Source organism: Schistocerca gregaria, chromosome 2 (genome assembly GCF_023897955.1).
Source record: "Schistocerca gregaria isolate iqSchGreg1 chromosome 2, iqSchGreg1.2, whole genome shotgun sequence".
Classification (NCBI taxonomy): Eukaryota; Metazoa; Arthropoda; class Insecta; order Orthoptera; family Acrididae; genus Schistocerca; species Schistocerca gregaria.
Window position 1 is genome coordinate 118028140 of NC_064921.1, and position 24734 is coordinate 118052873.

At 45.8% G+C, this 24734-nt stretch overlaps 1 protein-coding gene across 1 annotated transcript in view; it reads right to left on the reverse strand.

Annotated features, from left to right (window-relative positions):
- Positions 1 to 22052: 22052 nt before the first annotated feature.
- LOC126335669 (uncharacterized) overlaps positions 22053 to 24734 on the reverse strand; it is an 812396-nt gene continuing 809714 nt past the window's right edge. The window contains exons 3-4 of the mRNA XM_049999125.1: positions 23118 to 23299; positions 22053 to 22058 (exon numbers count right to left, since the gene is read on the reverse strand). Of these exons, the coding sequence (XP_049855082.1) occupies positions 22053 to 22058; positions 23118 to 23299 (188 nt within the window). The remainder of the gene's footprint in view (positions 22059 to 23117; positions 23300 to 24734) is intronic.

The window sequence follows — 24734 nt, forward strand, 5'->3', positions numbered from 1 at the left end:
GTTGTAGGTGGCAGGAAAACAACGGATGCTTTCAATTCAGCCACAATTGTACTTTCAGTTAACAGAAATCTGTATGTTTGGTTTAATCTATATCAGCATACCTGCGCTAACCGGCCTAAGAAACAGCAAGCAACTAGTTAATTTCGTACAGGTTACATGAGTAATCTATTGGTAATAGACCAAGCCCTCGTATACTTAAGTATGCTCTCTAAGGCATAATAATAACAGGTTGCTATTGAAATTAGTGTAATTATATTTCTGATAAACGCTTACACATAGTAGCGGAGTAAATAATTTTTATTTCTGACCATGTTCACGAAAAATCTCAAACTTATCGCCTGATTAAGGAATCAACTACTTTGTCATTAACTAATTCGAAATATATTATAAGGCATAAGACTTTGCAAATTATCATATGTTCACTTTTTCCAGTATTTCAAAGTTAAATGCTGGACGGGCTAGCCGAGTGGTCTAGGCGCCCTGTCACGGTCCGCGCGGCTCTCCCCGTCGGAGGTTCCAGTCCTCCCTCGGGCATGGGTGTGTGTGATGTCCTTAGCGTAAGTTAGTTTCAGTTAGATTAAGTAGTGTGTAAGCTTAGGGACCAATGACCTCAGCAGTTTGGTCCCATAAGACCTTACCACAAATTTCCAAATTCCAAAGCGAAATAAGCAGTAATCGTATCTTTCGTACATGTTTATTCCACTTCGGAGGCCAAAATCTACGTAAAAACCGATGCATCGATATATTATTTATCCTTCCTTAATGTCAGTGTCCACGATACTTAAATTACGTTTCATATAATTTTTATTTTACCTTATCTTCCTCTTAGGAGAGAACAGTATTTTTTTTACGTATTTCTTTTAAATAAAATTTCACTACACCAATTTCCTCCTTTCATTAGTTAATATTTCGTTTTGGTATCATTTCGCTACAAAAAATTCCTTGACAGCGAATAACTATATGTTTGGAATAATGTTTCCAGAGTTCACTACCAGTAAAGAATAGTAATGTCTTTTTCTACTTGTCCTGTACTTAATTTTTTTTGAAACTGACGTTGGTCTATATTTCCTTCCCTCTGTGACGTTAGAATCTCTATTTTAAAATTGGTCAAAATGAAGAAATCGGTCTGCAATGTAGTTTTGAATACACGCAGCGAGGTTTTATTAATAACAGAATATCACGCACCTACAATATAGCCATATAAACTGTAGACGAGTGCCAGTGTTCCCGAAACCTGCTAGTGCTACCACCATTCCAACTCTCAGCATAGCACTTGAAAACAAAGCTCAACTCTTCAGACGTTGGTTTTAATTTCTCTAAGTAAATGCCAGCACTGACCGTGATTGGGTTCAGTGGTTCCTTTAATGAAATCCTCGTTATCATAAGAGGGAAACATTCTGCATTACGTTAGGGCAATGTATGCTGTTCACTAAAATTAAGTTTCGTAACAATATGAACGTTGCCTGCTCGCAAAAACATATAGTGCTCGAGATCTCGGTACACACTCAATGCACTCTCCACGGCCGAACTCTATCATCTGCAGCCAGAAAACACTGTGTGTCTCGAATGTTCTCTGTGCAGGTCTGTCACTTCAATAACACGGAATCAAGACTGGATCCAGTGCCCATTGCCAATAATCCCATAATCAAATACCACCAAGACACTGACCAGTCAGTATGCAACAATGAAATACAAACCCTAAGGGATTTAACCACGAAAGTACTCCTAAAGTAATTACTTAAATGACAAATCGCCAAAATTAAGATTACCCCGAATCCAGTCAGAGACCATACATTAAGACAGTTTAAGCGAAACTCAGGCTTAAATCTTACTAGATTAGCCCCAACAACGTTATCGCCAGGTAGTTAAACTGAGAAGTTGACCTGGGCGACCTCGTCATAAAATCCGACTATGTCTGGAGTAACAGACGCTCACGACCAAATATCCTTTCCTTACCCTGACTCAAATGGAACTACAACCATACTTGAACTACTCATTTGAACCCGTTTGTAAACGATCACAATGTTGCCTGCAGGGCTTGCTAGAGAACATTTTACCATATAAGCGACTTATCATTTTGCGCACCTCTCTCCTCCCTCCCCCCCCCCCCCCTCCCCAACTTCACAATTCCCCATTTTCCGTCGTACACTTTCACCCCTTTCATGAGATTTTCACTCTGCGGCGGAGTGTGCGTTGATATGAAACTTACTGGCAGATTAAAACTGTGTGCCCGACCGAGACTCGAACTCGGGACCTTTGCCTTTCGCGGGCAAGTGCTCTGCCACAGAGCTACCCAAGCACGTCTCACGCCCCTTCCTCACTGCTTAACTTCTGCCAGTACCCCGTCTCCTACCTTCCAAACTTTACAGAAGCTCTCCTGCGAACCATGCACAGCTAGCACTCCTGAAAGAAAGGATATTGCGGAGACATGGCTTAGCCACAGCCAGGGTTCGCAGGAGAGCTTCTGTAAAGTTTGGAAGGTAGGAGACGTGGTACTGGCTGTGAGGACGGGGCGTGGGTCTTCCTCGTAGGAGTCCTATATCGTGACCACACAACAACGACACCGCGGCTGTCCAAATATGCCCGATGACACACATCTTGAGCTTGGACGGTTCACTGTTCTATTCTGCTTCTTTTTTCGCTGTTCAGTACACCTTCCTGTGTTCATGCTTGATCTGCGTTCAGCTCTTAACGATCTATCCACTGGGCTATGTTACCAGTAGATCTAAAGGGGATGTGATAGAGAGTTTCCTTTCCTAGGAGACTCATCTCTGTGCTTCACTCCTCCTCCTTTGGCAGGAGAGTAGAGTCAGAGACCCTGACTCATGCATTAGTCAAGCAAGTAAACAATTAGCTCCAATTTTGATATTTGTTCTTATTTTAGTGTGAATGAAATACACTACTGGCCATTAAAATTGCTACACCACAAAGATGACGTGCTACAGACGCGAAATTGAACCGACAGGAAGAAGATGCTGTGATATGCAAATGATTAGTTTTTCAGAGCATTCACACAAAGTTGGCGCCGGGGCCGACATCTACAACTTGCTGACATGAGGAAAGTTTCCAACTAGTTTCTCAAACGCAAGCAGCAATTGACCGGCGTTGCCTGGTGAAACGTTGTTGTGATGCCTCGAGTAAGGAGGAGAAATGCGTACCATCACGTTTCCGACTTTGATAAAGGCCGGTTTATAGCCCATCGCGATTGCGGTTTATCGTATCGCGACATTGCTGCTCGCGTTGGACGAGATGCAAATGACTGATAGCAGAATAAGGAATCGGTGGGTACAGGAGGGTAATACGGAACACAGTGCTCGATCCCAACGGCCTCGTATCACTAGCAGTCGAGATGACAGGCATTTTATCCGCATGGCTGTAACGGATCGTGCAGCCACGTCTCGATCCCTGAGTCAACAGATGGAAACGTTTGCAAGATAACAACCATCTGCACGAACAGTTCGACGACGTTTGCAGCAGCATGGACTATCAGCTCGGGTACCATGACTTCGGTTACCCTTGGCCGTTGCTATTCACAATATACATAAATGACCTGGTGGATAACGTTGGAAGTTCAATTAGGCTTTTTGCAGATGATGCTGTGGTGCATCGAGAGGTTGTAAAATGGAAAATTGTACTGAAATGCAGGAGGATCTGCAGCGAATTGACGCATGATGCAGGGAATGGCAATTGAATCTCGATGTAGGCAAGTGTAATGTGCTGCGAATACATAGAAAGATAGATCCCTTATCATTTAGCTACAATATAGCAGGTCAGCAACTGGAAGCAGTTAATTCCATAAATTATCTGGGAGTACGCATTAGGAGTGATTTAAAATAGAATGATCATATACAGTTGATCGTCGGAAAAGCAGATGCCAGACAGATTCATTGGAAGAATCCTAAGGAAATGCAATCCGAAAACAAAGGAAGTAGGTTACAGTACGCTTGTTCGCTCACTGCTTGAATGCTGCTCAGCAGTGTGGGATGCGTACCAGATAGGGTTGATAGAGGATCATTTAGTAATCGCGAAAGCGTTACGGAGATGATAGATAAACTCAAGTGGAAGACTCTGCAGGAGAGACGCTCAGTAGCTCGGTACGGGCTTTTGTTATAGTTTCGAGAAGATACCTTCACCGAAGAGTCAAGCAGTATATTGCTCCCTCCTACGTATATCTGGCGAAGATACCATGAGGATAAAATCAGAGAGATTAGAGCCCGCACAGAAGCATACCGACAATCCTTCTTTACACGAACAATACGAGACTGGAATAGAAGGGAGAACCGATAGAGGTACTCAGGGTACCCTCCGCCACACACCATCAGGTGGCTTGCGGAGAATGGATGAAGATGTAGATGTAGATGCATCACAGACAGGAGCGACTCTGATGGTGTACTCAACGACGAACGTGGGTGCACGAATGGCAAAACGTCATTTTTTCGGATGAATCCAGGTTCTGGTTACAGCATCATGATGGTCGCAACCGTGTTTGGCGACATCGCGGTGAACGCACATTGGAAGCGTGTATTCGTCATCGCCATAGTGGCGTATAACCCGGCGTGATGGTACGGTGTGCCATTGGCTACACGTCTCAGTCACCTCTTGTTCGCATTGACGGCACTTTGAACAGTGGACGTTACATTTCAGATGTGTTACGACCCGTGGCTCTACCCTTCATTCGATCCCTGTGAATTCTTTCATTTCATAATTGGCTCTGAGCACTATGGGACTTAACATCTGAGGTCATCAGTCCACTAGAACGTAGAACTACTTAAACCTAACTACCGTAAGGACATCACACAAATCCACGCCAGTGGCAGGATTCGAACCTGCGGCCGTAGCGGTCACGCGGCTCCAGACTGAAGCACCTAGAATCTCTCGGCCACACCGGCCGGCCCTACATTTCAGAAGGATAATGTACGACCGAATGTTGCAGGTCCTGTATGGGGCTTTCTGGATACAGAAAATGTTCGAGTGCTGCCCTGGCCAGCACATTCTCCAGATGTCTCACCAACTGAAAACGTCTGGTCAATGGTGGATGAGCAACTGTCTCGTCACAGTACGCCAGTAACTACTCTTGATGAACCGTGGTATCGCGTTGAAGCTGCATGGGCAGCTGTACCTGTATACACCATCCAAGCTCTGTTCGACTCAATGCGTAGGCGCATGAAGGCCGTTATTACGGCCAGAGGTGGTTGTTCTGGGTACTGATTTCTCAGGATCTATGCACCCAAACTGCGTGAAAATGTAAGCACATGTGAGTTCTAGTATAGTATATTTGTCCAATGAATACCAGTTTATCATCTGCATTGCTTCTTGGTGTTGCAATTTTAAAGGCCGGTAGTGTAGGACACATCGTTAAGCTGCGAAAATACTGGTTGTTTTTGATAGTCACTTTGATAAACGGCTTGACTGGGATAATTTTTGGATCAAATCTCACTGGACCACGGTTTCCATTGTAATTCAGTTTTAATGGCGACACGAAATTAAAATTTGTGAGTGGTAGAAGCAGTTGCAGAGGAGCAGCTTCTCGCGGGGAGGAGGCACAGGCAGGGCGCATTTTTGGCAGCTCCGCGTGCGGCACAGGATCCTCTCGCTACGGCTGGGCCCTTCTCCCGTCCCGCGGGCCGACTACTCCACGGCATTCCGGTACGGCACGACCCACCCTGCGTCCGCCACCCGCTGTCGCGTGCCGCGCGCCTGTTGTCCGGCCCGGCCGCTGGGAAATCAGACGGATGAAGCGGCTGTTTGCCGGCTAATAATCATCCCGTCCCGGATTTCTCCCTCCCTGCAGCCGACAAGTGCTAATTGCGTTGCCGGCCTGATCCTCGCCGCCGGAGACGTGGCCGGGAGAGAGGGCGGCCGGCTGACAACGGCCGAGATTCTTCCAGCAGCGGCTGCCGGCGCGCGGGTCCCGGTAATCCCGAGGAAGCAACGGAGGAGAGACGAGATCCCCGCCGGCGCACAAAGGCGCTGCGGCATCCGTCAAGAGGCCGGCCGGGGGGCGGACGCGACGAGGAAACTAATTCGGGACAATCAGCAGAGCGAGCGGACGGCGGACACTGCGCCGGGCCCCAAACCCGATGCTTTCTTATTTCGCGTCCTTTAATCGTGGTAAAGGCAGGCGTGCCGGATTGGCGGAAGCTACGGTTCGTCTCCGGTCGTCGCAACACTGAGCGATGCTGGTTACAGCTAATTTTGTACACTTCGTAAGCACGAATTACATAGGAGTTTTGGTACCGACCTGAGTGTCTGACAGCCGCGTGGGATTAGACGAGCGGTCTGGGGCGCTGCAGCCGTGGACTGTGCGGCTGGTCGCGGCGGAGGTTCGAGTCCTCCCTCGCGCATGAGTGTGTGTCTTTGTCCTTAGGATAATTTAGGTTAAGTAGTGTGTAAGCTTAGGGACTGATGACCTTAGCAGTTAAGTCCCGTAAGATTTCACACACATCTGAGTGTCTGACATCTGGAGGTTTTAGCGTTAGTTGCAATGTGGTCCAGAGCCATGACAACTTACTTGAATGCTATCAGTATCTCGCACTGACAATGTTGGGGTTAAAGCAACATTTTATACATGGTATTTCTAAATGATAGACCCATTTTCAAAACTTCGTATTTATTCAAGTACAAATGCAAAACGAACAAGCTTTACACCGATGAAAAGAGGAAGTTTCAAAGCTTTTTCTTCATAATGTTAGATATCAATTTCATAATTTTTAAATTTGAAATTAATTCGTTCTAATGATAATGAGCGTATGGCATTGGTGCCCGGGAGACCCCTCGCGGGGCGGTTCGGCCGCCGCTCAAGTTCTTTAACGCCACTACGCTGGTTTGCGAGTGAATGAGGATGAAATTATAATCAAAGACACACAACATCCAGTCATCTCCAGGCAGAGAAAACCCCTGACCCAGCCAGGAATCGAACCCGGGACCCCGTGCGCGGGAAGCAAGAACGCTACCGCAGGACCACTTCCTTTTTTTGTTTGTTTCGTTATTGATCGTTGTGTTTGGTCGTTGCGGACGTCGCAAGACATCCTGTTCAAGTTCTGTGGTTGATCCTTCCACTCAGTTTTTTATTACAGAGGCCAACCGGCTTTCTGACAGAACACGCTGAGCTACCGTGCCGGCACCACGAGCCGCGGAATTTAGTTTTAATAATTAATCAATAATTAGAAATGTGACAAATGTTACTGAGCTGCTTCGGCTCGTCTTGGTGACATTGGCAGTTTAGCGTCCTGTATTGCGATTGTCACCTCTCGTTTTCTTAGTCTGTTCACTCGCGCCCCTTAGTTGTTTGCTCGCTTTGTCTGTCCGTCAGTGGCGGCAGCAGCGCTTATCGATAGCAAGTACTGTGGTTCAAAAATGGTTCAAATGGCTCTGAGCACTATGGGACTTAACAGCTGAGGTCATCAGTCCCAGGCCCGCCGCGGTGTCTCGCGGTTCTAGGCGCGCAGTCCGGAACCGTGCGACTGCTACGGTCGCAGGTTCGAGTCCTGCCTCGGGCATGGATGTGTGTGATGTCCTTAGGTAAGTTAGGTTTAAGTAGTTCTAAGTTCCAGGGGACTGATGACCACAGCAGTTGAGTCCCATAGTACTCAGAGCCATTTGAACCATCATCAGTCCCATATAACTTAGAGCTACGTAAATCTAACTAACCTAGGGACATCACACATAACCATGCCCAAGAGTCTGATTCGTCAGTATAAAAGCTGTAGAGGAGTATCGTCTTGTCAGCAGAAAGGCAGTAAGAGCAGAATGCGTCATTTAGCAAAAAAATGGTTCAAATGGCTCTGAGCACTATGGGACTTAACATCTTAGGTCATCAGTCCCCTAGAACTTAGAACTACTTAAACCTAACTAACCTAAGGACATCACACACATCCATGCCCCAGGCAGGATTCGCACCTGCGACCGTAGCAGTCCCGCGGTTCCGGACTGCAGCGCCTAGAACCGCAAGACCACCGCGATCGGCGTCATTTAGCAGAACTCAGTGATTTCGAAAGTGGCCTAGTCATTCGATGTCTCCTAAAAATCGGTCAGCCACATTCAATTCGTGCCCAAGGTGGCTGCTGGTGATGTGCCTGTGAAGTGTTAACGCCAAAGGACAACAGCACCTTAACTAAGCCCAGGCAGGCTTCATATACTGACGAATACACACCGTCGAGCACTGCAGAGGGTGGTTGTAAAAATTCTCATGAAATCAGTAGAAGGAATTACTACAAGCAACATGTCATCGATATAGCGTTGGTAATATGCTTCCTTTTCCACTAATGGAAAAGGTAGCATATACTTAACGCTATGTCGACAACATGTGGTTGATCATATGTAGAACTGATAAAACTAATGAAATACACTACTCGCCATGAAAATGGCTACACCACGAAGATGACGTGCTACAGACGCGAAATTTAACCGACTGGAAGTAGATGCTGTGATATGCAAATTATTAGCTTTTCAGAGCATTCACACAAGGTTGGCGCCGGTGGCGACACCTACAACATGCTGACAAGAGGAAAGTTTCCAACCGATTTCTCATACACAAACAGCAGTTGACCGGCGTTGCCTGGTGAAACGTTGTTGTGATGCCTCATGTAAGGAGGAGCAATGCGTACCACCACGTTTCCGACTTTGGTAAAGGTCAGCTTGTATCGTATCGCGATTGCGGTTTATCGTATCGCGACGTTGCTGTTCGCTTTGGTCGAGATCCAATGACTCTTAGCAGAATATGGAATCAACGTGTTCAGGAGGGTAATACGGAACGCATTGCTGGATCCTAACAGCCTCGTATCGCTAGCAGTCAACAGGCATCTTATCCGCATGGCTGTAACGGATCGTGCAGCCACGTCTCGATCCCTGAGTTAACAGATGGGGACGTTTGCAAGACAACAACCATCTGCACGAACAGTTCGACAACGTTTGCAGCAGCATGGACCATCAGCTCGGAGACCATGGCTGCGGTTACGTTTGACGCTGCATCATAGACCGGAGCGCCTGCGATGGTTTTCTCAACGACGAACGTGGGTGCACGAATGGCAAATCGTCATTTTTCCGGATGCATCCAGGTTCTGTTTACAACACCATGATGGTCAAATCCGTGTTTGGCGACATCGCGGTGAACGCACATTGGAAGTGCGTATTCGTCATCACCATACTGGCGTATCACCCGGCGTGACGGTATAGGGTGCCATTGGTTACACGTCTCGGTCACCTCTTGTTCGCATTGACGGCACTTTGAACAGTGGACTTTACATTTCAGACGTGTTACGACCGTTGCTCTACCCACCATTCGATCCCTGCGGAACCCTACATTTCAACAGGATAATGCACGACCGCATGTTGCAGGTCCTGTACGGGCCTTTCTGGATACAGAAAATGTTCGACTGCTGCCCTGTTCTGCACATTATCCAGATCTATCACCAATTGAAAAAGTGGATGAGCAGCTGGCTCGTCACAATACGCCAGTCACTACTCTTGATGAACTGTGGTATCGTGTTGAAGCCGCATGGGCAGCTGTACCTGTACATGCCATCCAAGCTCTGTTTGGCTGAATGCTCAGGCGTATCAAGGCCGTTGTTACGGCCAGAGGTGGTTGTTCTGGGTACTGATTTCTCAGGATATGTGCACCCAAACTGCGTGAAAATGTAATATGTGAGTTCTAGTATAATATATATTTGTCCAAGAATATCCGTTTATCATCTGCATTTCTTCTTGATGTAGCAATATTAATGGCCAGTAGTGTAGTTGGTAAATTCAGTGGGTTCCCTGAGAAAGTCGACTGTTGATCTCGAAAATTACGATAGTATTAAATTTTTGGATGTTGAGGTAACGAGTCACGGCAAATAGCATGCCTAAATATCTTCCGAAGCCCAACAGTAACAGATGTTCCCCTTCCGGGCGAGGTGGCCAAGCGGTTCTAGGCGCTACACAGTCCGCTGTTAGCAGCGGTTGGGCAAGGTCGCCGTGCCTGTATCCCCCTGTTAGCGCACCGCGCGCGCCAGTGTCTACTGTTTACCTTCCGCTGCGGCGAGTGTCACGCGTCCGTGTCTCGGTAGTGCCATGGCGCACTCGTATCGCAAGTCCACAATTAAGATCACATTTCAAGCGGACTACGCAAGACCTCGAGCACTTGACGTTGAATGTTTCATCCGAGAAGAACTTCATATTGCACCTCAAGACATCATTGGGATCCACTTTTCTATAACACAAAGTGTCGTCTACATAAAAATGATCAATGAAAAGGCGTGCACTGATGTTGTGTGCCGACACGCTCATGGACTTAAATTTAAGCATTCTGATGGTCACATGGGAACTGTCACGATCGACCACGCTGCATTAGGCCTTCGCACTCTGAGGGTCTTCGAGCTGCAATTCGAAGTCCCGCCAGATGTTGTGATGACAGCTTTCAAACCGTACGGCAACGTGCTAAGCCACTTGGCTGAAAAATGGCAAACGTTTGAGACGTACCATGTCTTAAATGGAGTGGGACAAATTAAGATTGAACTGACGAAGCATGTGCCATCCTATCTTGTAATTGGCGGCTGCAGAGCCATTGTCATGTACGACGGACAACCGCGTACTTGCGCCGGCTGTGGCCAGGAACGACATGTCCGATCGGCCTGCATTCAACGCCGACTGACTCAGACACCGGTTGGTGAAGTTCCATCCCCGGCGACGCCTACTTCACTCTCCATCTCGTATGCAGCGGCTGCAACCGCAACTTCTGTTCCTGCCCAGGATCGTAACACCATATTGCAGTCAGTGGTCGATGACAGTGTGGCGGACAGCATATCCCCCTCGACGACGACTTCGGCAGACTTGCCTCAAGACAGTGATCAATTGTGCCACCAAGACGAGCCTAAAGAGAAGATGGAAGTAGAAACTAAAATTGTCCCGACAACTGCCTTCCTACCAATGGAGACCGCATCAGATGATTGTCGACCGCACTCTGACACAGAACAACATGTCCGGAAACAACGGTCCCCACGAAAACGCAAGAAACGGCGCCATACGCCGTCCGATGATTGCCTGCTTCGGATGTGCGACCCAGACGAATATCCGGCGTCGGACGACGCTCAGGACTCTACCACCGCAACTCAACCTTCCAATCACGATGCTACGGTGGATACAATTTTTGAGCCTCGGTCTGACAACATCACTTCTGCTACTGAACATACGAGCAAGCGCTCTACTGACAGCACTAATCAACAGTTACCAATTGTTGCATCTGATTCTTGGGCGGATGATGTCGAGGATGAGCCACAGCACCAGGAGGATGCCGAAGGCAGAGATGCTCCCTCGGCTGTACCCAGCACCAGCCAACAACAGTGACTACGGCTGTATCGTCAGCCTCTGTGGGGCCGCCCCTGCCGCCCACACCTGGCCTCCTACACAACCCAGTTGCCGACCTGGCTGACCAAACATACCGTCTAGCGACGATTAACATCAACAACATACGTGCCCGACATAAACTAGCGATGCTACAGGATCTACTCAACGCAGCAGACATCGACATTGCGCTCCTTCAAGAGGTGTATGTCGCCGACTTCAAGGGACACTATGGCTACCAGACTTGGGTCTCACATGCGTCTGCCAATGGCAGTGGTGTAGCGATCCTCCTCCGCGACGGTATATCCGCAGAAGACGTCGAGTATCTCCCTGACGCCAGAGGCATGGCTCTTACTATCCAAGGAGTCAAACTTATTAACATCTATGCACCGTCAGGATCTGGTCGGCGTCGCGAACGATCCACCTTTTTCGCTCATACAATCACGCCCCTCTTTATGGGCCATCAGGACTCCTTGATAATGGGAGGGGACTTCAACTGTAGCCAAGCACCTAAGGATCAGTTACCACATCATCCTCCATGCGCAGAACTTACGATAATTATAAATAATCTTCAATTGGTGGACTCGTGGGAACATGTTTGTGGCGATCGGCCCGGATTTACTCACTACACCAGCCATTCCTCCAGCCGCATCGACCGGATTTACATCTCGCGCTCCATAGCTGTGGGAACAAGAGCTGCCGAAGTTTGGCCCACAGCTTTTTCTAACCACGACGCCTACATCTGCGCTATTACCCTCGGCCGCCAGAAGATATGGCACAACCGTGGTCCTTGGAAGTTGATCGTCGCCCACCTAGTTTCTCAGGAATGCCGCCCCCTTATAGAGAACACGTGGGACTCTTGTAGCCGCCGGCGTGGCACCTACCGGTCTACACTGTCGTGGTGGTTACTCTGCGCCAAATCAGCCCTCCGGAAGACCTTGATAGGCTACGGCCGAGATGTTGCAGCATGGAAGAGACATACCATGGACTTTTACTACAGCATCTTAAGGGAATGTGCAACACTGCCGTACTCACCTGCACGGCAGGTGACGGTGAACCGTGCCAAGGCACAGATCATCAGATTAACACGTTGCCACCTTGAGGGTGCGATCGTCAGAGCGCGCACTCAAGACAGAGTGGCACAGGAGGAACCGTCTATGTACCACGTCATAGCAGAACGACGGCGCCGACGCAGGACACTGATTCAAGCTATCACGACGGAAGACGGACGACGCCTTGATACCCAGCGCGACATAGGAAACGCCGTTCATGCTCACTACACTATGCTGTACTCGGAACATCGACGTCCCCCAGAGGTGATCGCCGAAGTCTCTCAACTCACTTATGGCTCGATCTCTCCGACAGCGGCGGCGGATTTGACTGCAGATGTAACGGAAGAGGAAATCATTGAAGCAATACAGGCTGGGGCTGCTCATAAGTCCCCGGGACCTGATGGCCTTCCTCTGGAATTTTACCGGACGTATCCACAATTGCTGGCACCAGCGTGGACTGATATTTGCCGAGATCTTATGTCTCCCACGACGCAGATACCTGGGGCCTTCCTAGAAGGACTGATAGTGCCCATACACAAACCAAGAGGCGGATCCAGGATCAGTGACTATCGGCCCTTGACCCTACTCAACAGTGACTTGAAGATTTTCACCCGGCTTCTGGCGGCACGCCTAAAGCGATCAGTACGATGTGTTGTGTCGCAGGACCAGGCATCGTTAGGTGGTGACCATAATATTCGCACTGCATTGTGCCGATATAGAGATACGATCGCGCTAGCCAAAGCTCGCCAACTGCCAGGAGTTTTGGCCTCACTCGACTTTAGCCAGGCCTTTGACAGAGTCGACCACACATTTTTGATGGAGGTACTGCGACATATGGGGTATCCGGACGTCATAGTTAATGTACTGATGCGTCTCCTACGCGGCGCGACGTCCAAGGTGTTATATAATGGCCGTCTTACGCCGCCGATACAGATCCAGCGATCGGTGCGACAAGGCTGCCCTCTTTCGGCGATATTGTACGCCCTCGTCTCTGCGGCCTCCGACAACGCCTGACCGGGATGTCCCTTGGTGGACACACTTTCTGCTGCACTGCCTATGCAGATGATCTGGTACTCCTTCTTCGCAATAATGACGATGTTCGTGCAGCACTGGCGTGGGTGGCGACCTACGGCGCGGCATCGGGGAGCCATCTCAATCTACACAAATCACACGTTCTGTCTATAGGCAGAGGCCTACCCGGCGAGAGCGTCGCACCGCTACGAATCAGTGACACAATCCGCTGTCTTGGCATTGATTTCGCATCTGACATGAAACGTTCAACAGCCCTTAACTACAGGCGTTTATTGAATCAGATGAGAGCAGGAATAAGTGACCACCGTCTGAGACATCTAGACCTCCTGCAACGGACACGATATGCTAACGTCTATTTGGCGTCACGTATCCCCCATTTTGCACAGATACTCCCCATACCACCTACCCTGGCTCACCGCATGTTGGCGGTTTTGGGATCCTTTGTTAATACGGGCATGTTATTTAAGATTCGTTACGAGTCCCTAACCCTCCCGAGGAGCAGAGGGGGTTTAGGCCTTTGTCACGTTCAGAACAGAGCGAAGGCCCTGTTCGTCAGCTGTCACCTGCAACTGCGGCGACGAAGTCCGACGTGCCTCACAAGTCTCTTACTGGAAGCCTCACTCGCACCCCCTGTGATGATATCGGACATCCCAGCACCTTTCTTCTACATTAGCCAATTCTTCCTTGAATTAAGCTACATCCGCACTGCACTACTACCCTCACGCTTGATGATGACGAGGGCGATATATGCTGCCATGCAAATGAACAGGACGCCCAATGTGATTGAAAGCAAACACCCCAATACAAAGTGGCGCGCTGTGTGGCACGCAGTGAATGCCACCACCCTTGATAGTGAGGTGCAATCTGCATGGTACGTAACTGTTAATGGGAAACAGTTGTGCCAGTCCCGCCTACATCGCATCCACCTCGCTGATTCCCCCTTGTGTGCCACATGCCAAGTGACTGACACAGATGAACATCGTTTCGAATGCGGGTCGGCAAAGGACGTATGGTATTTGGTGCGTCAGATATTGGCTTTTCTCACACGCACGACTCCTGACAGGATAAGTACCCGATCACTTCTTTTCCCCGATAACATTTATTTCCCAAGAGCAAAAACGAACTCTGTGACGTGGATCAGCGGCCACGCTGTTCACTACTACTTCGGTAATGGCGAAAAGACAGTACCCGATTTTTGGTATTACCTCAGCGAACGACATTGTGCGATCGTCAAGAACCCTAAATATAGGCAATATTTTTCTAATTTCCTTTGGAGCGCATTCCATAATGCAACTCGCAGCTGGATTATTGATGACATGAGATGATAACCATAGCACCTCTTCCCAGTTCCTTTTTTTTATGAGACTTAAACAAACAGCGGAAACAACACAGCAACGAGAAGACAGTCATGGAAAAATTCGCAGCGGGCTATAGTATGGAGCATCCTTAATCGTAACGGGACGACTTCCTATTATTCTGTTTATGTAGCCGAAGAGGAATGGCCTTCCTTTTATACATTTGTATAAAAACAAAATGAAATAAAAGTAAAAAAAGCAGAAAAACAAACCTTCCAAAATCCTTTTTTTTCATTTTTGTTAAAAAAGTGGCTAGGATAGCTGGCTATTAAAAAAATGCCTATTTGTGTTACGTACGCATTTTGTTATAAAGAAAAAAAAGTATTTTGCTGCTGAGCAAAAGGTTCCGAATAAAAAACTTGTATAATGTTTTCTTTACAAATAAAAAATAAAAAAAGGGGGTAGCGTCATTGATTCGTAATCAAAACGTCTTCGGTCCCGGGTTCGATCCTTGCTATTGCCTAGATTTTGATAAATAATCAGCATTGGCGGCCGAAGACTTACGGCATAAGAAGTCAGCCTCATTCTGCAAACGGCCTTGTCAAAGAGGGCGGATAGAGGTTCAGGGTACTCTCTTGTCCTAGGGGTGGGAAATTGCCCCTAAAGGCGGAAGAATCAGCAATGATCAACGACATGAGGATGCAGAAGGCAATGGAAACCACTGCAATAAAGACACGTAACGTGTATCCACAGGACATGTGCCTGTAGTTGAAGAAGTGTCATGAAGATTTCTCCATTGGCAAAAGATTCCGGAATAGTCCCCCATTCGGGCCTCCGGGAGGGGACTGCCAAGAGGGAGGTTACCATGAGTAAAGATTTAATAATCAACGAAAGTATAATGTTCTTCGAGTAGGGGCGTGGAATGTCAGAAGCTTGAACGTGGTAGGGAACCTAGAAAATCTGATAAGGGAAATGCAAAGGCTCAATCTAGATACAGTAGGGGTCAGTGAAGTGAAGTGGAAGGAAGACAAGGATTTCTGGTCAGATGAGTATCGGGTAATAACAACAGCAGCAGAAAATGGTATAACAGGTGTAGGATTCGTTATGAATAGGAAGGTAGGGCAGAGGGTGTGTTACTGTGAACAGTTCAGTGACCGGGTTGTTCTAATCAGAATCGACAGCAGACCAACACCGACAACGATAGTTCAGGTATACATGCCGACGTTGCAAGCTGAAGATGAACAGATAGAGAAAGTGTATGAGGATACTGAAAGGGTAATGCAGTATGTAAAGGGAGACGAAAATCTAATAGTCATGGGTGACTGGAATGCAGTTCTAGGAGAAGGAGTAGAAGAAAAGGTTACAGGAGAATATGGGCTAGGGACAAGGAATGAAAAAGGAGAAAGACTAATTGAGTTCTGTAACAAGTTTCAGCTAGTAATAGCGAATACCCTGTTAAAGAATTACAAGAGGAGGAGGTATACTTGGAAAAGGCCGGGAGATACGGGAAGACTTCAATTAGATTACATCATGGTCAGACAGAGTTTCCGAAGTGATTAATATTCTTCTGGGTAATATGCCGCGTCATTTTTTAGAAATGACGCGGCATATTACCCAGAAGAATTTTAGTCACTATGACACCGGCCGCGGAAGCCTACGTTCTTATAGAGTTTCCGAAATCAGATACTGGATTGTAAGGCGTACCCAGGAGCAGATATAGACTCAGATCACAATATAGTAGTGATGAAGAGTAGGCTGAAGTTCAAGACATTAGACAGGAAGAATCAATACGCAAAGAAGTGGGATACGGAAGTTCTAAGGAATGACGAGATACGATTGAAGTTCTCTAACTCTATAGATACAGCAATAAGGAATAGCGCAGTAGGCAGTACAGTTGAAGTGGAATGGACATCTCTAAAAAGGGCCATCACAGAAGTTGGGAAGGAAAACATAGGTACAAAGAAGGTAGCTGCGAATAAACCATGGGTAACAAAGGAAATACTTCAGTTGATTGATGAAAGGAGGAAGTACAAACATGTTCCGGGAAAATCAGGAATACAGAAATATAAGTCGCTGAGGAATGAAATAAATAGGAAGTGCAGGGAAGCTAAGACGAAATGGGTGCAGGAAAAATGTGAAGACATCGAAAAAGGTATGATTGTCGGAAGAACAGACTCAGCATACAGGAAAGTCAAAACAACCTTTGGGGACATTAAAAGCAACGGTGGTAACATTAAGAGTGCAACGGGAATTCCACTGTTAAATGCAGAGGAGAGAGCAGATAGGTGGAAAGAATACATTGAAAGTCTCTATGAGGGTGAAGACTTGCCTGATGTGATAGAAGAAGAAACAGGAGTCGATTTAGAAGAGATAGGGGATCCAGTGTTAGAATCGGAATTTAAAAGAGCTTTGTAGGACTTACGGTCAAATAAGGCAGAAGGGATAGATAACATTTCATCAGAATTTCTAAAATCATTAGGGGAAGTGGCAACAAAACGACTATTCACGTTGGTGTGTAGAATATATGAGTCTGGCGACATACCATCTGACTTTCGGAAAAGCATCATCCACACAATTCAGAAGACGGCAAGAGCTGATAAGTGCGAGAATTATCGCACAATCAGCTTAACAGATCATGCATCGAAGCTGCTAATAATGGAAGCAAGGCTACAGAAAAATCAAGACACGTTCATAGGGTTTGTCGACCTGGAAAAAGCGTTCGACAATACAAAATGATGCAAGCTGTTCGAGATACTGAAAAAAGTAGGGGTAAGCTATAGGGAGAGACGGGTCATATACAATAAGTACAACAACCAAGAGGGAATAATAAGAGTGGACGATCAAGAACGAAGTGCTCGTATTAAGAAGGGAGTAAGAAAAGGCTGTAGCCTTTCGCCCCTACTCTTCAATCTGTACCTCGAGGAAGCAATGATGGAAATAAAAGAAAGGTTCAGGAGTGGAATTAAAATACAAGGTGAAAGGATATCAATGATACGATTCGCTGATGACATTGCTATCCTGAGTGAAAGTGAAGAAGAATTAAATGATCTGCTGAACGGAATGAACAGTCTAATGAGTACACAGTATGGTTTGAGAGTAAATCGGAGAAAGACGAAGGTAATGAGTAGTAGTAGAAATCAGAACAGCGAGAAAATTAACATCAGGATTGATGGTCACGAAGTCAATGAAGTTAAGGAATTCTGCTACCTAGGCAGTAAAATAACCAATGACGGACGGAGCAAGGAAGACATCAAAAGCAGACTCGCTATGGCAAAAAAGGCATTTCTGGCCAAGAGAAGTCTACTAATATCAAATACTGGCCTTAATTTGAGGAAGAAATTTCTGAGGATGTACATCTGGAGTACAGCATTGTATGGTAGCGAAACAGAAGAGAATCGAAGCATTTGAGATGTGGTGCTATAGACGAATGTTGAAAATTAGGTGGACTGATAAGGTAAGGAATGAGGAGGTTCTACGCAGAATCGGAGAGGAAAGGAATATGTGGAAAACACTGATAAGGAGAAGGGACAGGATGATAGGACATCTGCTAAGACATGAGGGAATGACGTCGATGGTACTAGAGGGAGCTGTAGAGGGCAAAAACTGTAGAAGAAGACAGGGATTGGAATACATCCAGCAAATAATTGAGGACGTAGGTTGCAAGTGCTACTCTGAGATGAAGAGGTTAGCACAGGAAAGGAATTCGTGGCGGGCCGCATCAAACCAGTCAGTAGACTGATGAAAAAAAAAAAAAAACTTCTAGGGGAGTGATGACCTCAGAAGTTAAGTCCCATAGTGCTCAGATCCATTTGAACCGTTTATGATGTTCCCCTAACAAGCCTTGCAACCCGCAAATTTGTAAAGAAGCAGCGTTGAGAACCTTAGTGAACGGAGCTGCTGATGTACCAATGACTGACGCAGATAGGGTACTTAATTAAACATTGTTAAACAGATAGCAAAAGATAACGGAAGTACTCTTGATCATGTTGAGCACCACAGTTGACAAATTTTAATCACTGAAATCCACTTGAGCTGAGTAATTACACTTTTGCTATGCTACGGCCGGCTTCATTCTTGGAGCTTGGCCACCTGAAGATGTTTTAAGAATGAAAGCGGTCGTAGAGGAATGTATGTGTAACCATACAAAGGAAGTGGTTTTCATTAATCAGTGGATAATACTATAGATAACCATCGGTATGTTGTCTCTTCTAGTCCCTTGTAACATCTCAGGAATGCTGCGGGACAGCTGATGGCTTAGTGCAGTCTGTTAGAGCCGTATGCATGTTTCTGAACTAGCTGGTGCACGAATAATGATACAGCCTTAACGTCCATGTAAATTGCGTGTTGTCGAAATCTGACACGCAAAGTAAAGAATGACTCTATAAGGCCTCGGGAAAGACAAACTTTTTCCGCATCGAGTCGGTTTGGCGAACACGTTTTCTGCAAGGGAAAAGGCACATAAGCTAGACGTGCGAACAGTGTTAAAATAGGGGTAACAAGTGGTCTTGTCGCATTCCGTTTTCGGGAATACTGTTTATGCCGAGAAAAGTTTACAGACACAAAGAAAGCAATGGCAAAGAGTCAATCAACAGTGATCGTGGGACGTAGCGTTTTCATGTGCACCACACGACATAATTTGTGCTTACATATGCATAAAATATGGGACGAATTTGTTTATTAATACTCTCTCTCCTAATAACTAGCCGTGGTTGCAACACTTACCAGGCTACAGTATGGAGTTGCAACGATTCCACCACTTTGATTCAAAAGTCATAGTGAGCGCAGCCCTTACGACACCTGTTTCATAGCATTTTAACCAGCGACATGATGAATTTTCAGAAGTGGTTTCGGCACCACAAAGCAAGCTGTAGATTCTTTATTTGTTATTCTTGTAAAAGGAGTGCCAGACGTAACCCAACACTTGTAGTGACAAATGTATCTTTGGTCATTATAGTGATATTTGTATCTATAACTTCTAATTGTTTAATTTCAAGTACCCATTTCATTCGGCTCATACTGTACATTTAAATTTACCAGTGCTGGATGTAACCGGTCGTAGAGGAATAAATGTGTAATTATACAGTTGAAGTGGTTTCCATTGATTAATAAATATAGTTTTAGCGTTAATTTGGGAGCAGGATAAGTAAATCTGAACAGGTAAGTGTTTACAAAATATAGTGCGCATCGTATGATCCGAAACATATACGACAGGTGGAAAGGAAATTTACAAGATACAGGAAACATGTAGACGCTTTTACGCTGGGAGATTAGGGTAAATCGTACTCTAAGACATTTAATTTCGAATACCTCTTTTACCTCAATGATCCCTCTGTTTCCGACTGTGAATGTCTTCCCTCAAATGAAGTGGATCGCTATATTGCACAGTCTTAACATTCCGAAACATCAGATTATTGCCCATTGAAGCAGTGAATGGCTGAGCCTTTGACTGCCTACTTACTTGAAGGTTCTGGTGAGTATTTTCGCTCTCCAGTTGCAGCGATGTCGCTACATCCCCCCGGCTCCCCACAATCACAGATCATTTTGTGGCTTAAGAATATACCATCCGCTGCCGAGAAGAATATGCGTAACACGAATACACCGACTAGTAGCTTGTGCATTGTGACGTGGTCTAGAGTAGGCGTTCGCAAAACGTTGTTAGTGCAACTGAGTCAACACTGTAATTATGACTGAATTGTTGACAACAAAAACGACGCACATACATTCAATAATCACACATACTGAGCACAATGGCATTTTCGCCGTAATAACAGTTAGGTTGTTCATTTATGTGGGCATGATATCCGTAGCTGCTCGGTAAATGGTCTATTAGTTGTAGCACTGTGCCTGTAACTGTTGAAATGCGTTTTTCGCACTTTCGTATTTCAGTTTAAACATCTTGATAGGTAAGGCCGATGGCGGGAAGGGGGGGCGGGAGGGGTAGAGTGGATTATCTTTCTTGTTTACAAAGAACATTTGATGTCTGCATGCACATTTCAAGAATTTTCATCTTTGGTACTAACGCTGTAAGTCAAACGTGGGCAAAAAACTAATGTAAAAAATGAAATCCGTTTGAAATATTGAGCAACAAACATATAGATAGTCTCCATAGACAAGTTACAAGTGACTAAGAGGTTAAGTGGGGGAAAAAACACATTTTATTACATGCATATGTTACACTACCATTTTTGTCAAAACTGCCACATACCAGAGTCGTCTCCATCAAATTAAGAAATCCTGCCAATCTAAGTTAACCGCAATCAAGAAATGCGAGGACAAGTATGACTGGAGTTAATGAGACTAATATTCATAGATAATTACTAGGGTTCCATGTTAAATTGTTCTTCAGGGGGTCTGTTTAAGTGTAGCTGGAAATCTTATTGAGTACAGGTTGAGCAGAGGCCACCCGATCAGGGGAGAGAGCCAGTGTCCGGCTATTGAGAGGCAAGGACAAACACTGCCAGGCGAAGGATGAGAACAGGTAGAAAGTTTGGACGAGTATACTGCAAAGGGTATAAACTCTACAAAAGAGGGGGCGACTGTTCTGTATCATAAACGATGTAAAGTCACTGTATCGTGTTATTGACATGGGTAGCCCGCTGTCGCCCACGAGACGTACCGTTAGCACACAATGAGGGAGAGAAGCCTTCGGTGCTGACCAGGTGAGTCAGAATTTTCAGCCACCATACAACTTACAGGCACCGTTAACGCCACGTACGGTGAGCAGCTACAATGTTCTCAAACCAAGTGGATAGGAGGTACGTAGGGTTTTCAGACTGACATCAGGATTTTTGTGTTTCTAATTCAAGTACCATTATTAGAAATCTCGAAGATGTGCTCAATCAAGACAGCGGGTGCATGCTTGATTCTTTCTACAGTTCTTCCCTTCTCCTCTGATTAACAGTTGACAATTTTTGCGACTTTCGCGAAATTAATCGCTCTTTCAGTGTTAATGTATGTTTCAAAACATTCACTCCAACCTCATTACAAGACCCTTGGGAAGGTTATCTTAATCCCACTGTAAACTATCATTGATGCTCAATAAATGTAACAATTTCATATCATTCGGTACTTGTGATTCACTTGAAGCCCACACCAACCATTGTTTCATGCAGTAGATTAATGAAACTTCCTATTTTCTCAATTTGTCAGTTACAGCACCAGTGTTGCACGTATACTGGGACCACCCCTGTTTGATAAAGTAAATTCATTAAGCGATCAATTGCGTGACACCTCTAATTAAATGTTTCTAATGGGAGGAAGTTGATTATCAGTAAGGTCACGCAGTACAGCTCTATCTGACATCGCTACAGTTATTTCGACGGCTTAGCCGTAACGTCACATATATACAATACAGTTACGGCTAGAAATAAAGTATCCACATCATTCAGTGTGCACTGTGTACTGCTCTTTTATCCATATACTAATTGAACTCGAACAACAAAACAAACACAAAAATGACGGACAATGAAGTGTATTAGCGAGCAATATTAATCGGACGCCCGGTACCACCTACCGTACATCGCCACTGGGCAGAAAGGGGCGAGGCGAAAGATTGCTTCTCAGCTACCGCTGTAGTATTCACAGGCATTCATTTCTCCATTGTACGGTCTACTCTGCAGCCCAGTGTTTCCGGGGAGATTCAAACGTTCGTTGAACACTGAACCCAGCGTTCACCAGTTTCTTCAATCCCTGAGGAGGGTTTGTTTCTTTAAGTTGTAGCTATAATGCAGTCTACGATACAAAATTGTTAATGCTTTCGTGGCCACTTGTTGACAAACTACCTGTTGGCTTCTGTCCCGGGTTGCTCGGCCGACGTTCGTCAGATGATTTTCCTGACGTTCCGCAAGAACGAGTGGCAGGCAGTTTGTCAGGCTCTACGATATTTAATATAAGAGCGTAGGATTCCTTAGTCGAGTTCTTTTCAGTAAGATTCCTGTGGATGCTAGGCTCAGTCATGTGATATAATAGGACAACCGACTTTTTTGCTATTACTAACTGCATCCTTCTTCATAGTGGCCACCTGTAGTCCCTCATATGAAGGCTGCCTGTTACGGTAGTTTTATAACGACGTGGTCACAGATCCAGTATAGTCTTAGTCGAAGAAAGGTTGGTATTACAATTTTGAATGACACTAAAAAACTTAACTATAGACAGTGTTTCACATATAGTACCACAATGAAACAATTACCGCAGCTACTTCTTTCTCCTGGTGTGTTTGAAGCAATTCGTTTCCATTTCATTAAGACGACAAAATCATCAAATTTACATAATTTGAAATAAAATGAAATAAGACACGTTATCGTAATTTACTCCTTTGTCGTAGGATCGCCTAACCACATGCACATTATTTGAGACCTACAGAAGGAATAACTATTTTTCGTCTCTCAGCGCAGCTGGATTGAAAACGCGTTGTCCTCACCCTGAACAATCGGATTACGCCACCCAATGGTCCTCGGATGACACCTGTGATCTTCAAACCTTTATTTGAGAGAAAATTTTTATTTTTCGTTTTAAATGGTACTGAATTGCATTTTACAGAAAGGGCAAAGTTATCAGAATGATTGTACTCACCAGGTCCACTTATTGCACTGAATTTCTTACCTGTAACAAAAAGAAAATTATAATAGATTTCTTAAGTTATCAATCGAAAACAAGCACAGTTGATGATCTACTTTCTTCATAACAATTCATTACCAGTCGCAGTTGCACATCAATTATGATGTAAGTAGTATCAGTCTATTCTACCATCTTAATATCTTTGGACATTACAAGGTGATCCGCTGTAAGTACACTACTGGCCATTAAAATTGCTACACCAAGAAGAAATGCAGATGATAAACGGGTATTCTTGGACAAATATATATTATACTAGAACTCACATATTACATTTTCACGCAGTTTGGATGCAGAGATCCCGAGAAATCGTACCCAGAAAAACCACCTCTGGCCGTAATAACAGCCTTGATACGCCTGCGAATTGAGTCAAACAGAGCTTGGATCGCGTGTACAGGTACAGCTGTCCATGCAGCTTCAACACGATACCACAGTTCATCAAGTAGTGACTGGCGTGTTGTGACGAGCCAGTTGCTTGGCCACCATTGACCAGACGTTTTCAACCGGGGAGACATCTGAAGAATGTGCTGGCCAGGGCAGCAGTCGAACATTTTCTGTATCCAGAAAGGGCCGTACAGGACCTGCAACATGCGGTCGTGCATTATCCTGCTGAAATGTAGGGTTTCGCAGGGATCGAATGATGGGTAGAGGTACGGTCGTAACACGTCTGAAATGTAAAGTCCACTGTTCAAAGTGCCGTCAATGCGAACAAGAGGTGACCGAGAAGTGTAACCAATAGCACCCCATACCATCACGCCGGGTGATACGCCAGTATGGCTATGACGAATACACGCTTCCAATGCTGTAAACAGAACTTGGATTCATCCGAAAAAATGACGTTTTGCGATTCGTGCACCCAGGTCCGTCGTTGAGTACACCATCGCAGGCGCTCCCGTCTGTGATGCAGTGTCAAGGGTAACCGCAGTCATGGTCTCCGAGCTGATAGTCCATGCTGCTGCAAACGTCGTCGAACTGTTCGTGCAGATGGTTGTTGTTTTGCAAACGTCCCCATCTGTTGACACAGGGATCGAGACATGCCTGCACGATTCGTTACAGTCATGCGGATAAGATGCCTGTCATCTCGATTGCTAGTGATAACGAGGCCGTTTGGATCCAGCAGGGTGTTCCTCATTACTCTCCTGAACCCATCGATTCCGTATTCTGCTAACAGTCATTGCATCTCGACCAACGCGAGCAGTAATGTCGCGATACGATAAACCGCAATCGCGATGGGCTATAATCCGACCATTATGAAAGTCGGAAGCGTGATGGTACGTATTTCTTCTCCTTACACGAGGCATCACAACAACGTTTCTCTAGGCAACGCCGGTCAACTACTGTTTGTGTATGAGAAATCATTTGGAACGTTTCACGTTGTAGGTGTCGCCACCGGCGCCAACCTTGTGTGAATGCTTTGAAAAGC